Here is a 17,926-nt window from a genome sequence, read left to right on the forward strand (position 1 = left end):
TCGTCAAAGTGTGTCGAAAGCTTGGGATTTTATCCAAATTTGACGCGGCAAGTAAACCGAGAACTTTTTATGCAAGGACTCCGTCGCGAAAGACTTCGTAGTCACGCCTAATATATGTTAAGTATGTGAAGTATATTTGACATATTTGGCATGAGCGTGTGAGGGCAAAGCCATGGGTAAAAAGCTCATGCGAAACACCTTGAACGATTTCAGTAGAATTTGGTACACGTAGTAGTTAGGATCTGGAAAGAAATACTTTATGGGGAAAAACTACCAGCCTCCTGTTGGGGTGAGAGAAGGGAGGACGTGGAGATGGACAGACAGGGGGAAGGAGGAGATGAGTATGGTTAGGACGAGGAGGAGATGGACAAAGAGAGGGAAGAGGAGGAGTTGGATAGAGAAAGAAAAGATGAGGAAATAGAAAGGGGGGGGAGGAAAAGACAGGCAGAGAGAGGGAGAGGATGAGATTAACAGACCGAGGAGGAGGAACAAATGGACAGAGAAAGGAGAGGAAATGGACATGGAGAGGGGAGAGAAGAAGGCAGATATAGAAAGAAAAAGTGAGTAGATGGAGAGCGGAAGGAGTTGGGCAGAAAGAGGAGAGGAGAAGATTGACAAAGAGATGGTGAGGGGGAGTTGGAATTAGAGAAGGAAAGAGGCTAGTGACAGAGGGAGAAGGAGCAGATGGACAGAGGGGGAGGAGCAGATTGACAGAGAGGGAGGAGGTGATGGACAGAGGGAGAGGCAGATGGAAATGGACAGAGTGGAGAGGGGTGGAGGAGATGGACACAGAGAGGCAATGCTGAAGATGAAGGTGAAGGAGGAGATAGAGAGGGGTAAAGAGGAAATGAACTGATAAATGATTGAAATAACGCCAGGTACTCAGCTAGTTTTCTTTAATAAATGTGTCAATCATTCATTTTCTTCAAGATACTGTCCGAATAAGATATTTGTCCAATAACCCTACAGCGAATCGACGTCAGTGATATGGGTCAGCGGATTACTGCTAGGTCCTTTCCTGAGTACTGGTGAGACCGGTGCTGCTTTCCACTCTTTAAGTACGTACATTTTGTGGAGAAGATGTCGAAGGAATCCACTGTAACTCCATACCACTGTAGATGTTACAGCAACACGACTTGAAATCGGAAAAAAGTGAGAGACGTTTCAGTAGTTACTAGTGAAGGCATAGCAATGGCCCGAGAGTATAACTGCAGTAAAGCTTCGTATGGAGCTTAGTCTCCCTTAAAATTAATGATTTTAGTGGTCTTTTAAGCAAAGAAGGCTGTGACATTAAAGTCGCTGTGAGCTTGCTGCACGACTGCATTTGTGTAACAAAAAATCCTGAACTTGGCTGCAGATGTTCCTGGGTGTGCTGCTGCTGCTGCCTCTGCTGGCTGAGGGTTCGTTCCTCAACGACCTCTTCTGCAACCTGCCTGATGCCTCCACTGAGAGCCTCAACATCACCACGGTAAGCTCTGGAGAAAGTGTAACGGAGTAAGATGGATGCTCTCAGTAAAGTGAACTGTTTTTATCCTGTCTTCCGACCTATAGACAGTGGTTTGAGTCATAAACGTGACAAACGAATTACCAAAGCAAACCAACAGATTCAGCCTCAGACAGGAATGCAAATAGAGCTAAAGAAAATTCCAGACGCCTAGTTATTATGTGCTGGATGCATACCATTGAACAAAATTGTCTATTGGAAAAAGGTTGTGGGATTTGTTACTTGTAATTTAATATTATCTCACATGATGATGCTTTGACCCATAAAACTGATCTAAGCACCACTGTGTATGGAATGCAGAAATATACCTCGAACTTATGGACTTATATAAAATAATGAAACATTGTAAGTCGTGGGTGTAGTATTGTTAGATACATGTCATGGATTTCGGAATTAGTCAACATCGTTATGCTAGAACTGGCGTTTGTAGACTGAAAGAGCCGTGTCATATATTGTTTAGATGGTTGTTCCACATGTGGTCTACTGTAGGGTTAGAACTGCCTCAGTGCCAGGTTTGAACCTCGCCACTCTGCTTAAATTTTGAATAAAAATCACCAGCAACGGCAGCCGATGTCTTCCGGAATACGAAGTCACCCTTGTTCTGCCAACGGCCTTGTCAAAGAGGACGAAGGAACCGAAAGAGGTTCACAGCACTCTCTTGCTGTTGGGGTGGGAAGCTGTCCCTAAAGGCAGAAGAGTCAGCAATGATCAACGGCATGAAGATGCAGATTGCAATGGAAACCACTGCATTAAACACACATAATGTGTATCCACATGTCACATGACCGTTAATTGGAAAAAATGTGTCATGATGATCTCTTCATAGGCAAAAGACGCCGGACTAGTCCCGTATTCGGAACGCCTGGAGGGGCTGCAGTAGGGCAGGTGACCATGAGGAAAAGACCGAATAACCAACGATAGGGTAACATTCTACGAACCGTGGCGTGGAAAGTCAGAAGTATGAAAGTGGTAGAGAAGTAGGGAAGTTAGAAAATCTGAAAACTGCAGAGGCTTAATCTAGATAGGGGGGAGGGGGGCGGGGGGCACTGAAGCGAAATGGAAAGAAGACAAAGACTTCTGGATATATGAACATAGGATAATACCAACAGCAGCAGAAAATCATATAACGAGAGTAAGATTCATTATGAATAGGAAGAAAGGGGAGAAAGTGGGTTACTGTGAACAGTTCAGTGGTCGTGTTGTACTCATCAGAATCGACGGCAAACGAACAGCGACAGCAACAGTTCAGGTGTACATACCAACGTCGCAAGCAGCGGATGAACCGACAGAGAAAGGATATGAGGGTAGTGAACGGGCATTTCATTACGCAAATAGAGATGAAAATCTAGTAGTCATGGTGGAATGCAATGCAGTTGTATGGAAAGGAGAAGAAAAAAGAAGAATATGGGCTTGGCAGGAGGGACGATAGAGGAGAACGACTAATTGTGTTACGCAATAAATACCAATGAGTAATAGCGAATACTCTGTTTAAGAATCACAAGAGGAAGACGCACACTTGGAAAAGGCTGGGAGATACGGAAACATTCTAGTAAGATTACATGATGGTCCGGCAGAGATTCGGAAATCAGATACTGGATTGTAAGGCTTACCAAGCAGCAGATATACACCCCAATAGCAATTTAATAATGATGAAGAGTAGGTTCTTTAGTTAGTTGATTTGTGGGAGGGGACCAAATAGCGAGGTCATCAGTCCCATTGAATTAGGGAAGGATGGGGAAGGAAGTCGACCTTGTCCTTTCAGAGGAACCGTCAGGGCATTTGCTTAAAGCGATTTAGGGAAATGAAGGAAAACCTAAACCCGGTTGGCCGGACACGGGTTTGAATCATTGTAGTCCTGAATGTGAGTCCAGCGTGCTAACGACTGCGCCATCTAACTCGGTATGAAAAGTAGGCTGAAGTTTGAGGGTGGCGAGCACCAACCAGGAGTAAGTGAAACCAATTAGTAAGTTACAAAGAGAGATGGAAATCGGCGACTTCTAGTCGATAGTACTGAACTAAAGGAGTAAATTACTCCATGAATAAATTTGTCATTTGCTTCGGAAGTAAACTTATTTACTCCATTACTGGTGGAGAGCACCATTTAAGAGTACGCTACTGCGTTAGTAACATGAGGAGGAAATAGGGCCAAAATTTACTCCTACGCAGTAGTAGGAGTAAAGTAAGAGAGTTAGGTGCGATCTTTAAGTTCTGTGTTTTAAATATCGAATTCTCTGTATTGACTGGACTACGAAGAATATATGGAGATGGAGGAAGAGGTGAACCATCCCAAGAACGAGAGTAGTAATGAAGAGAAGAGACCAGTTTGTGACGTATAGAGGCAGTGATTTCAAAGAGGGGTTTGGGTTTCGTAAGGAATCTTTTGAGATGCTGCTCGGTTTGCTGGAGCCGTTACTGCAGCATAACACTGACAGCAACTGTGATTTGTCTCCTATGCTGCAACTTCTTTGTGAACTGCGAATCTTTCGCACAAATACTTATCAAATAGTAGCAGGGGATCTCATTAATATCCATTGTACTACAGCTGGAAAAGCTTTTAATAGTGCAATAAACAGTTTAATTGCCTTAAAGCCACTGTAAGTGTCCATGCCACAGAGCCAAGAAAATATATCGAAGAACAAAAGGGAATTCTATCGAACTGGCGAATTCCCAGGTGTTATAGGAGCCGTAGATAGTGTACTTATACCCATACTTTGTTCTTCTGAAGCACAAGCAGAACTATACAGAAACTGCAAGAATTTTTTTCCTATCAATACAGAAATCATCTGTGGTGCCAATAAGAAGATTTTGAACGTGGTAGATCGTTGTCCGAGTTCCACGCATGATGCACGCATTTGGGACAATAGTAGAGTTGCTGTAGGATTGGAAAATGGACAATGTGATGGGTTCCTTGTTGGAGATATTGGTATGCTCTCTCCAAACATCTTACGACGCCTGTGTTCCGAGCCCAAACAGGAGCCGAACGGCGCTGCAATAGAGCCCATATTGCTACCAGGTGTGTAATAGAGCGAGCGTTCGGTGTTTGGAAGCAACGTTTCCAAATTATCACTAAACAATGCTATTTAAATCAAACAAGTGTGGGAATGATATTGTGGCTGCTGCAGTTCTACACAGCTATGGAATAGAAGTTAGAGATGTGTTTCATCCTGATGCTGTGGAGGTGTATGACATCGAACAATATGCAATTCAGCCAGAAGCAAATGCTGCAGGCCCAGCTGCCAGAAGATCTATGATACATAATTACTGTATTTAAAATTGTACCTAGTTTGCTCGTAAAATTAGAAGTTAGTGTAAATACTTTCCCTTCTTAAATTAATAAATAAGCCAACGTATTGTCACTACTGGAGAGAAAAGTGATTTATATTATTTATGTGTAATTTTATAGTTATACTGTTTTTTCTGTTTTTATTTTTTGCTAGGGGATTAACATTCTCATTTTATTTCTTAACTGAGTATACAGAGTCATACAATGTTTCGATTATTTCTAGAAAACGGGCTTAGTTTATAATATTACAAATTCAGATAAATATTAGAATGTGGTATTAACTAAAATTAGTACCGCTCCTGAAATGATAAACACAAATATTATGCCTTACAAGAAACAAGAACATATTAACCATTGGAAATAGTTATCAAGGAAATAGAAGATGTTTCATGCATGTGAATATTTTCTAATTCATTCACAAAAACTTACATTCCTCGAGCTGATTGTATGAAGAACTGGGGTCTGAATTTTACTCCATTACTTTCTTGAACTTATTCATAATTTCCATTTTACGATTCTGCTCTTCTTCCATGATTGCTCTATGTGTTTCTATTTAATTTTATTCCTCTCGTACTAAACACATTTTTAAGGAATGAAGCTCGTCACCTTTTTTCAACAACTCTCGGCTCTTCACTTCAATCGCATGATCCCTCCCTCTGGGTGCACCTTCTGCTAAGCTCACACCAGAGAATGCAGGCCAACTTCTATCCATGACTATGGGATAAAGTTCGACCTTTAGCAGTTTCATTGCAGCCTTATGAGCAGTTATCGTCATCGAAGTTGCTTGAAAGTATCACATTATCTTCAGATGTGTCATTGTCGTTAAGTGTAGCTATCCCCTCGAAAACTTGAGGAATCATATCGACAACCATTTAGCTTATATCGTCAATCTTCGTCTCACCTACTCCACCGTCAGTTTGAAATTGTTCTCATTATATTTAGCTTTCATTTTTTGCTTTCGCTTTCATGTCATTCCAAATTACTTTAAGCTGCTCTTGTGATATTTGCGTAACATATTCTGCGTTGTACTCAACGTGTATTTTTCTACAGGAATCCTGTTTCCTTTTCGACATGTTGATGTCGTGATTTCTAGATTCAATAGTATTTATGTTCTTTTGCATTATTTCAGCAAATCGCTCTCTTTTATTTTCTGGTATGTTTTTGGACGTTTCCTGGCTATCTCCATGTTTCTGCCATCTCGTATCCAAAACTGCCACTTAAATTAATACCTGTCACCAAACAACAATGGACGTTGGTAGCTGTAGATGGCGGGGTTAATAATAAATTCACCCATTAATAGCACGTTTCTTTTTCATAATACACATATCTTACCATTAATTGGTACAATAGTATTTACGCTTTCCAATTTTTATAATTCAATTTAATAATCCTTTCTAGCTTCTAAAATTATAGCAATGAACATAAATTACGCAAAAGGTAATGCAATGATGTCTGTCGACAGTTAATATTTTCCGAGAGGGAACGTGAAGCACGTGCCAGCAGAGTGCAGAAACGGCTTACTTCTTTAGTAAAAAGGCGCTTCTATTTTAGTTACAACTAAAGAAGTAAATAGAAATTTACCTCTTCAACAGCTACTAAAAGAGTATATTACTAAAGAAGTAATTTGCTACAGTAGTCCAGACTAAATAAGTAAGAGTTACTACGAGAGTAATTTACACTAGGTTGATGCCTTCTACCCTAAGAGTTAGCCAGGAAGAATCAATGCTCAAGAAAGTGGGATACGGAAGACGGAAGTGAATATACATACTGCCATGATGAATACAGCACAGTAGGCAGTTAAGCTGAAGGGGACTGGATATCTCTAAAAAGGGCAGTCACATAATCTGGAAAGAAAACCGCAAGTACAAGGAAGGTAACTGCGAAGAAATTATGGGCAACAGAATAAATACTTCAGTTGATCGACGAAAGAAGGAAGTGCAAAAATGTTCAAGAATACAGAAATACAAGTCACTTAGAAAAGAAATAAATAGGAACTTCACGGAAGCTAAGGCTACAAGGATACATGTAAATGTAAAGAAATGATTGTTGGAAGGACAGACTCAGCCAGCATATAGAAAAGTAAAAAAAAAAACCTTCGGTGAAATTAAAAGCAGCGGCGGTAACAGTAAGAGTGTAATGGGAGTCCCGTTGCTAAATGCAGAGGAGAGAGCAGACAGGTAGAAAGAATATACTGAAGGCCTCTAAGATGGCAAAGATTTGTCTGATGACGCGACAGAAGAGAAAACAGTAGTCAACGGGGAAGAGATAGCGGATCCAGTATTACAATCAGAATTGAAAAGAGGTTTGGACGATCAAATAAGGCAGAAGGAATAGATAATATTTCATAGTAATTTCTAAAGTCCTTGGGCGAAATGGCAATAAAATGACTATTCACGCTCGTGTGTAGAATGGATGAGACCTTCGATATACCCAGACTTTCGGCAAAACATCACCCACACAATTCTCAAGATTGCAAGCGCCTACAAGTGCGAGATTTACAGCACAATCAGCTTAACAGCTCATGCATCCAACTTACTGACAAGAATAAAATACAGAAGACTGGAAAAGAAAATTGGTTTTACGAAAGGGAAAGGCACAAGAGAGGCAGTTCTGACGTTGCAGTTGATAATGGAAATACACACAACAAAAAAGTTTTGCATGACCCCGGTTCCCAGAACTCCTGAAGATAGACGTTGACTGTAGATACTGCATCACAGACACAGTCCCTCTGACTGTTCAGAGATGTCACTAAACCCGCCCAAAGATGTAAACAACCATGCATGAGCAGCACCTATTAAACGGAAGGGATCCGACAGCAGATCCGTTCCAGTCATTCCACCAGGAAGGAGGTACACGGCTCTTGTTGTCTGTAGTTCAACCATGCCTAGATTGTCAATACCGCGGTTAGATCGGGTCCGCATTGTTACTTTGTACCAGGAAGGGCTCTCAACAAGGGAGGTGTCCAGGCGTCTCGAAGTGAACCAAAGCGATGTTGTTCGGACATGGAGGAGATACAGAGAGACAGGAACTGCCGATGACATGCCTCACCCAGGACGTCCAAGAGCTACTACAGTAGTGGATGACTGCTACCTACGGATTATGGCTCGGAGGAACCCTGACAGCAACGCCACCATGTTGAATAATGCTTCTCGTGCGGCCACAGGACGACGTGTTACCACTCAAACTGTGCGCAATAGGCTGCATTATGTGCAACTTCACTCCCGATGTCAATGGCGAGGTCCATCTTTGCAACCACGACACCATGCATTGCGGCACAGATGGGCCCAACAGCATGCTGAATGCACCGTTCAGGATTAGCATGACATTCTCTTCATCGATAAGTGTCATATATGCCTTCAACCAGACAATCATGGGAGACGTGTTTGGAGGCAACCATGCCAGGTGAACACCTTAGACACACTGTCCAGCGAGTGCAGCAAGGTGGAGGATCCCTGCTGTTTTGGGGTGGCATTATGTGGGGCCGACGTACGCCGTTGATGGTCATAAAAGGCGTCGTAACGGCTGTACGATACGTAAATACCATCCTCCGACCGATAGTGTAACCATATCGGCAGTATATTCGACGACGACAATTCGACCCCCCTTTGTGCACATCTTGTGAATAACTTCCTTCAGGATAACGACATCGCTCGACTAGAGAGGCCAGCGTGTTCTTCAGAGCTGAACCCTATCGAACATGCCTGGTATAAATTGAAAAGGGTTGTTTATGGATGACGTGACCCACCAACCACTCTGAGAGATATACGAAGAATGGCCGTTGAGGAGTGGGACAACCTGGACCAACAATGCCTCGATGAACTTTTGGATTGAATGCCACGACGAATACAAGCATGCATCAATGCAAGAGACGTGGTATTGGGTGTTAGAGGTACCGGTGTGTACAGGAATCTGGGCCACCACCTCAGAAGGTCTCGCTGTATGGTGGTACAATATGCAATGTGTGGTTGTCATGAGCAATAAAAGTGCGGAAATGATGTTTATGTTGATCTCCATTCCAATTTTCTGTACAACATGGAGAACTCTTGGAACCGAGGTGATGCAAAACTTTTTTGATGTGTGTAAGACTGAAGAAAAATCAAGACACGTTCAATGGATCTGTCGACCAGGCAAAAGCGTTCGAGAATGGTAAAATGTTGCAAGACGTTTGAAATTATGAGAAATATAAAGATAAGCTGTAGGGAAAGACAATTTGTACAAGAAACAAGATTGAACAATAAGACTGGAGGACCAAGAACGAAGTGCTCGGATAGAGAAGGTTGTAGGGGACGGGAAGGAGTCTAGTCTTTTCCCCTAATGTTCAATATGTACACTGAAGTAGCAATGAGGGAAGCAAGAGTGGTATTAAAGTTCAGGGTGAAAGTATATCGATGATAAGATTCGCTGATGACATTGCTATACTCAGTGAAAGTGAAGAAGAATTACGGGATGTGTTGAATGGAATGAACAGTCTAGTGAGCACAAAATATGGATTGAGAGTAAATCGAAGAGGACGAAAGCAATGAGAAGCGACATAAATGAGAACAACGAGAAACTTAACATCAAAATTTGGGGATCACGAAGTTGGGGAATTCTGGTACCTAGGCAACAAACTAACCCATGACGGCCGGAGCAAGGTGGACGTAAAAAGGAAACTAGCAGTGCCAAAGGAGTATTCCTGTCCAAGAGAAGTCTACAAGTATCAAACATAGATCTTAAACTGAGAAAAAGTTTCTGAGAACGTACGTTTGGAGCACAGAACTGTGTGACAGGGAGACATGGGCTGTGGGAAATCCGGAACAGAAGAGAACCCAAGCCTTTGAGATGTGGTGCTAGAGAAGAATGTCGAAAATTAGGTGGACTGATAAGGTAAGGAATGAGGAGGCTCTGCGCAGAATCGGTGGGGAAAGTAACATATGATGGAAGGGACAGGATGACAGTACATCTGTTATGTCAACAGAGTATAACTTCCATGTTACTAAGGGGAGTTGTAGAGGGCAAAACTGTAGAGGCAGATAGAAACTGGAATAAATCCAGCGAGTAATCGAGTATGTTGGCTGCAGTTGCTACGCATGGTGAAAAGTTTGGCGCGGAAATTGGATTCGTGGCGTGCCGCATTAAACCAGTCAGAAGAATGATGACTCAAGAACTGTTATTTAGGTGTAATATACGGCATGCAGCGACTACAAGCTAAAGAGCCACAAATAGCAAATTACTTCACATACGAGTACTTCTAATAAATTAATCATCGTATATTGATACATGTTACTTTAAATTATATTCGCTTTCCTACGAACGTCATTGCTTGAATGACAACCGGGGAGTTTTTCACTCGTTTACAGGCGGAGAAGACGTGGTACGCGCAGTACCAGTACAACATCCCCGGTGCGTCGCTGCTCGGATGCCTCACTGTGGTACAGTCTCCGGGAGACAGCAGCGACGAGATGAACATCAATGGCACCTTCAGCAGCCTGCCTCTGTAAGTATCCGCTTTCTGGTGTTCCACAGCAGTCGTGTCATTTTACGCTTCTGCCATCGCTCTATTCAGAGCAGTTACCCTTTAACGTAACATACTTAGGCAGACAGCTGTACGCCCGGAAAACATTAATGTCAATCACTTTTTGTCCAACACTCTGTTTACCCCGCTACATATCGCTGCCTCCTGCATGATCTTTATTTTTGTGTTCTCCTCGTGTCTGGAAATTGAGAAGAGTCTGGAATAGGCTGACGTATCCAGCAAGACGACGATATTTTATGATGTTAAAGCATTTCGTGAGGTGTTGACGTTTAGAATTTACCAGAGATGTTTTTTAGTTGTTTATGTTTTTGCCATCTTCCCCTTCTCTCCACGCCCCCTATTCGTCCACCTGATCACCTCCTGGTTCCTTCTCCTCCCCCTCCCCATTTTTCTCTATTTCTGTCTCCAACGTCTCCCTCCCCCTCCCTTCCTGGTGTATTGCATTGTTTTTTATTTGCATTACCTCACAGTTTACTTAATTTCACTTTACCATAATAACTCGTTCTTAACTTATTAAGTGCTACCTTTTTGTCAATTTTGCACATGTACACTTGACAGCAAAAATGTGGGTCACTGCCGAATACAACCAACATAACATAGCTGTGTTGCAGGTCCTCTAAACACCAAAACCCTGTGGGATACAGCCATATGACTACACACAATGGGTACCACAAGAGACTACTAGTGACCAAAGGTCTTTATGGTAGTCAGTCTAAGCGTCAACTAATATCGTAATACAAAATATTTTAGAAAACACGTTCTTAGCGATGAGACACCCCATAACACTCATAAACTAACCTTAATTACAACAAGTGACATTCCAAAAGTTCTGAGAAAACGGATTATTTTACGTATATCGTACAGTAATCCTTAGACAAAATTATATACTTGAGACAATATATAGAGTTACAAAGCTGTATGGCATATGGAAAAAGGTATTTCGCTCTCGAAAATGTTTTCCATCCACGTGCTGAACGTCGCTCAACGGCGAGTGGCTCTGGAAACTGGATATTGGATGAACCAGTAAAAAAACGCGATTAATGGCAACAAGCACTCAACGGAAATCTCAACATTAACAGCAAATCACCAGTAATATCATTGTTCTCGTAACACATCAACAGATACGCGTACACAAATTTGAATTATAAATGACATGACCAACGTCGTCGTTCTGGACCTGGATTCAAACCCAGCACCTATAGCCATTGCTAACTAAGCTAAGCTTTGTTTGTGCCTTATTGAGACCCGATCACTAGGCATAAAGAGAAGTGAAGTATAGACCTTTGCACCAGTATCAGTTATCAATTCAGATCCTGAAAATAAATGACGAAAATGTTTGTACTAAAAAAAATGGTTCTAATGGCTCTGAGCACTATGGGACTTAACATCTTTGGTCATCAGTCCCCTAGAACGTAGAACTACTGAAACCTAACTAACCTAAGGACATCACACACATCCATGCCTGAGGCAGGATTCGAACCTGCGACCGTAGCAGTCGCGCGGTTCCGGACTGAGCGCCTAGAACCACGAGACCACCGCGGCCGGCTGTTTGTACTATACTGGGAAACCTGTCATAATAGTTACCTTCCTGGGGACTACCCCTATGGTGTCATTCACAAGGAACAAGGTATGCTTATGTTTAAAATTTAAATGCCATCATGTAAAGCTTGTGACAGGGATGCGAACCCAGCACCTAGTCGGATTGTTAACGAAGTACGTAAAATCAGAAGTTCAATATCAAATGTTTTCACCAATAGCGAGATGTTGGAACCTTAAATGACGATAGAATTGTTTTTGCCTGACTAGGATTCGAACCCAGCATCTAGCGCCGTCGTTTTCTAGCCAGGAACAGACGATAAATAGGTATTGTTGATTCACCAGTAGCGAGATGTGCGCATGTTTAGCTAGACATCAGGCGACGAAAAGTTCTGTGCTGAATGGAATTCAAACCCCGCACTCGTGGTCATGAAGACACTTAAACTATCAAATTCTTTTCCAATAATAGCTAGGAGTGGCATGTTTGTACTTTCAATGATGTGATGGAAAATACTCTGCTGGCTAGAAGTTGAATCCACAACATATCGTCGTTGGTGATCACAACGAACACAACGTCAAACCTAAATCCGTTTTCGGCAGTAGGATGGAGAGGAATGTTTGAACTTGAAAAGATGTAAGGAAACGCTTGATCTTGTAATGTTGTGATAAAGAGCTCATCATTTGGCTGTGAGTTGAAACGAACACGTAACAGCTGACAACGCACGAAGAGACGCAGAAAACGCAACTTTTTTTCACCAGTAGTTCAGAGTGCACATGCTAGGGCTTGAAATGAAATAAAGAATATTTTGTGCTGATCAGGATTCGAAACCAGATAGGTGCCTTTCAAGGAGGCCTAGAAGAGTTTGCCATCTTGGAGAACACAGTGAAACCGAATTCGAAACCCAGTCCAGCACCACAATTTTCAACGTCTCAGTTTCAAATAAAGTAAGAGCCTTGTGAACTTATATGGGCATTGGTTCATTAAATGAAATACGTTTTCTCATTTACGACGGCTTGCTGGTGACAGAGTCTCTGCCTTCCGTGGTTTCTCCATCTGCCACAGCTCAAACGAATGCCGCTCTGCCCCAGTCGGCAGCGAAGGGAAGTTATCTTTACTGCGGATATTGAACTACGGAGCTTACTGGCGTTCTGCACTTGGCGTTGCTAGGGGTGAAGGAGAGTTACTTGTGTGTGTTAAAAATCTACGCCTGACGTAAGACGTGAACCTACACGTTTTACACATCTGTACAAGATTAATCCACCAGACCACAGAACCCCCTGCCAAGCACATAATTATGAATTGCAGAGTATTCATTTACATGTACATGCAGATGTCAAGGGATGGGTAACAGGAAGGAGGACGGGATCTGGGAATGGATAGAAGTGCAGAAGTGCAAAATATAAGCGTGAATGCTTGCAAAGTATTGCTTACTTAGATGTGTGCCACAGTTCGTTTTACCTTAGGACCGAGAGATAAGAAAGGACTGTTCTCAGAACGAAGAATGGGTTATAGGGAAGGGGAGGTCAAAGAATACGGTTTCATAGGTGTTGAGAGGAATGATAGAGAGTAAAGACAGCAGCAATTAAAAGAGAAAACGTAGCGTCAATGGAGACCGCTAGATTTGTTTATAAAGTTTTGGGGGAATAGCATAGAAGGGCACTAGCGGCGATAGTGTCAGAGAGAGAGAGAGTGTGTGAGAGAGAACAGAAGAGATATTAACAACGAGTAAACATAATATGAAATCGTGTGGAGGACGGAGGGTATATTCATGGATGGAAGGGAAGAGAGAGACGTATTTGAAATAACAAGGACTCCTGTGACAGAGTCCATCTACGCTGATTAGTTTCTAGACAGGGTATAAATGAAATCAAAATAGAATATTTAACAAAATGTATATTCAAAAAAAAACCACTTGAATTAAAGAGGCAACTCAAAGGAAAACTAACCCATATTGTATCTTTTCTTTTGCCACGCCATCTTCCACTAGCTCCCAATCAGGAAAAATAACGAAAAAGAAGACATAACAAAACATTTTAAGGACTCTAATATTTTATCCAGAATCCTTCATTATTTTGTACTTCTATCATGGGTCTTGACATAGAATGTATAAGCCGTGGGACGTAACAGCCTGAAGAAGCAACTTCCTCCCAGGCTTCCAGGACACAGTCCCAAAGAGCGTCTGCAGTAGTTGGTTGGTTTCGTGGCCAGTTCTCTGTTAATGTTCTGGCGACCTCGTCCCACATGTTTTCCATGGGGTTAATATCAGTCGCCCGTGGCGGCCAGTCCATGACGTTAACGTCAATCGTGGAGAACCGCTGCTGAACAAATGCAGACTTGTGAATGGGAGAATGGTCCTCTTGCAATGTGACGTCCCCTTCTGCATATAGCATTCGCACTGACGGAAGCATCACATTTTCCAATAGGTGGGCATACTGCACGCTGTCCAGAGTTTCTTCTATCCTGTGAAGAATTTCTGCCCCTCCCACAGAAATCCAACCCCAGCAGGTAACAGATAGCCGGCCACTTCTTCTCGTCCAGGTTACGTATTCGTGTCGATGGTGAGTCCCTTGCGGCCTGTAAACGATTCATGGATCGTAGTTACTGGTGGAAAACACCTTCTCATCAGTGAAAATGACATTGTCCCACGACGCCCTCAGATGGAGCTCCGCAAATGCAAGCCGGTGTAAAACATTGCCTTCGCTAAGCTCTTGTTTCACGGCAGATCGTCGTGCATGCAGTCCAGTGTCCCTCAGCCTTCGGCAAACAGTGTCACTGGAGCTGGGCAAGTTGGTCTCCCGCCGCAACTGCTTCGCGTTCAGAAAGGGATTTTCTCTGCTCCTAGACACTTGGTCCCTGTCTTCCTGCTGTGAGCCCACTCTCTTCTTGCCTGAGCCAGGAGCCCTGTTGGTGGTGCCTCTTTCAAGGCAGATCCTTCACCATCTCGTTGCAGTGGTATGTGGTACGCCATACCGTCTGCCAGCTTCTCTGATGGAACATCCTCCTTCTTCAATGAGAGCGACGACTCTTATCTCGAATAGACCTCTCCCAGTGAGCCATTACGGTAGACAGCCTGATGTATATTTCTGCTTGCCGCTCTTATACTGATGCCAGGAGAGGAGGTAAACATATTTACGTCAAACGGAGTGGCAGAGGCAGAGGCATGCGGCGCAGCCGTGCTGGCTCGTCCAGGGCTGTTGGCCCACCAACGCCACCGCCAGCTCGCTCACTTCCGTCTCGTCTCGGCCAGCCTGGCTGGCCCGTAGTTCGTGAGCCGCGCCTAGTACAGACCAGGGCCGCAAGGCCACGATCACCCCTTGAAGGATCAAAAGTTACACCTAACCTACCCAATTCTGTAGTATAAACTACCGCAGCTACAGCTATTATGTATAACATGTGCAGGCACACCTACAGTTGACGATTCATTCAAATATTTGACGAACAATACGTCCAAAAATACATTCATTTTAAACATAGCTACCATAAAATATTTCACCTAGCTAGCAATAGCATGACACAGGAAACCATTGTTTCTTGTAAGCGCTCTGCATTAATGTAGCCTTAAGAAAACGTGTATTCAACCACGACAACTAAGCGGAATGTAAAAGTAAAGCCGGCCGCGGTGGTCTCGCGGTTAAGGCGCTCAGTCCGGAACCGCGCGACTGCTACGGTCGCAGGTTCGAATCCTGCCTCGGGCATGGATGTGTGTGATGTCCTTAGGTTAGTTAGGTTTAAGTAGTTCTAAGTTCTAGGGGACTGATGACCACAGAAGTCCCATAGTGCTCAGAGCCATTTTTGTAAAAGTAAACAGGTTTGGCGGCAGCTTCTCCAAATAATAGTATATACGTAGTATATAATACACGTTTTGTGCACTTATAACATGTAGTCAGTGTCCCTGAAACAATACGTGCTGCTCGACGGAAATTACTTTCGGCTGAGGCACTTCATTTACATCTCAATGATACACGACTACTAGAGAACATTGCTCTTTACGGCAGTCAATCCACTTGTAAATTAACACCATGATATCGCAGATATTAGGCAACACGTTGCTAGGGATGAGAAAGGCCTTAAGGTTTGCAACTAAACAAGCTACTCCTAGCTACTACTGAATAAGAATTTGATTATTAACGTGTCCTCATAACCATATGTGCCGGCGTTCGACTCTCAGTCAGCATAAACGTTTTCGTCGCATTATTTCTAGTTACACGTGCGCACATCTCGCTAATGGTGGACCAACATTGGACATTTCTCGTCTGTTCCTGGTTAGACAACGACGGCGGTAGGCGCTGGGTTCGAATCCCGGTCAGGCAATACAACTTCAGTCGTCATTTAAGGTTCCAACCTCACTACTGGTGACAAACTGTGATATCTACATTCTGATTTTACGTACTTATTCAACAATCCGATTAGGTGCTGGGTTCGCATCCTTGTCACCTGCATTACATGATCGCATTTCAAATTTATACGTGTGCATCTTTTGTTCCTTGACAATCCAACAATATACAACGACTTTCGAGTTTAATTACCAAGAATGTAATTGTCATGTTACGGTTCCTGGTTTCGTACAAACATTATCGTCATTTACGTTCAAGTTGAGAACTGATAACTGATACTGGTGCAAACGTCAATATTTGACGTCTCTTTCTGCCTAGTGAGCGAGTTTGGATAAAGTACAAAGCTTTGCTTGGTTAACAATGGCTTTACGTTCTGGGTTTGCAAAACGAAGACATTGCTCATGTCATTTAAAGTACAATTTTGTGTACAAGTAACTGTTGATGAGTAATGTGAACAATGATATTACTTGTGATTCGCTATTAATGTTGGGATTTCCGTAGAGTGCTTGCCGCCGTTAATCATGTTTTCTTTTAACTGCTTAGTATTACATAAAGCGATGCGAAACCAGTCCCCGTTGAACGCTGAACGACGTTCAGCATGTGTTGGGTAAACCTTTTAGACAGCAAAGAACTTCTTTCCAATTGCCATACAACTTTTTAAATCCATATACTGTCTCAAATATTTAATTGTGCCTCAGGATTACTGAGCGATTTATGTGACAAAATTAATTGTCCCATAACATTTGAAATGTCACTTATTGTAATTAAGATTAGTTTAAAAACGTTAAGGACTATCTGATCTCTTCTGTACTATCCTGGTGTTACTTTACATCTGGACGGACTGTCATAAAGACTGGTGTTCTCTAGTAGTCTCTAGCGGTACCCATTGTGTATCTTATGACGACTGTACTGAGGAGGGTTGCGACGATGTGCAACACAGATATACTATGTTGGTTGCATACATTCAGGTGCAGCCTACACGTTGGAATTCAGGCGTGACCCACTTTTTTTGCTGTCGAGTGTACATAGCTACGTATGATATGGTTTTTAACTCATTTCTGCCTGAATTATTTTTTTCTTCTGATTTCTTCATATTAGATATTTATGTGTTTATTGTCATCAAAGGAAAGCAATACAACAATCAAAACAAAAAAATAATCAATAACTGAAACAGAAAAGGCCGTAAATATATGTCACGCTAGGCAGAACATACGTTTTAGGCAGAATATGTGACAGCAAATAAAATAATACACTAATGTGATTTATAATCAAGTTCAGGCGACAGTACTCACTTTCCGTGATTTGGCACAAAACATTTTATGCACAAACCCACATCACACTTGCAGCACACTGTTCTTGGGGTTCCTTTGCAGTTTTCCGCTGCACAGCGTCTTTTTTTCTGTGGAACCATGGCTGCCAGATGATTTGTTTCATCCTATCTAATATCATGCAGCAGTCTACCTTGGTTTGAATTACCTGCAGGACCTCTTGGTACTGCAGCATTGGAAGTCAGGTAACATTTCACAGTGTAGCGCCGGAAGTGCAGCTGAGGCATATTTATACCAGTCTTTCTATGAAGAAGTCACCCATTATGTATAGAGATATCTAGAAGCCATGTAAAAATTGGCCACCATCATTTATTTCCTCTGACACTCGCTCTATATAACGCTACATTTTCATCCATTCGGTCAATTCCTCCCATATTTTTGTTGTATTCTCCAATTACAATTAGGTCGAGGTAGAAGTATTCTTT

General features: G+C 42.5%; 1 protein-coding gene across 1 annotated transcript in view; it reads left to right on the forward strand.

The window, feature by feature from the left end:
- The window catches only part of LOC126412481 (uncharacterized), a 46,620-nt gene that overhangs the window by 9,306 nt on the left and 19,388 nt on the right, over positions 1-17,926 (forward strand). The window contains exons 2-3 of the mRNA XM_050082101.1: positions 1,358-1,468; positions 10,127-10,263. Of these exons, the coding sequence (XP_049938058.1) occupies positions 1,358-1,468; positions 10,127-10,263 (248 nt within the window). The remainder of the gene's footprint in view (positions 1-1,357; positions 1,469-10,126; positions 10,264-17,926) is intronic.

Source organism: Schistocerca serialis, chromosome 7 (genome assembly GCF_023864345.2).
Source record: "Schistocerca serialis cubense isolate TAMUIC-IGC-003099 chromosome 7, iqSchSeri2.2, whole genome shotgun sequence".
Taxonomy (NCBI): Eukaryota; Metazoa; Arthropoda; class Insecta; order Orthoptera; family Acrididae; genus Schistocerca; species Schistocerca serialis.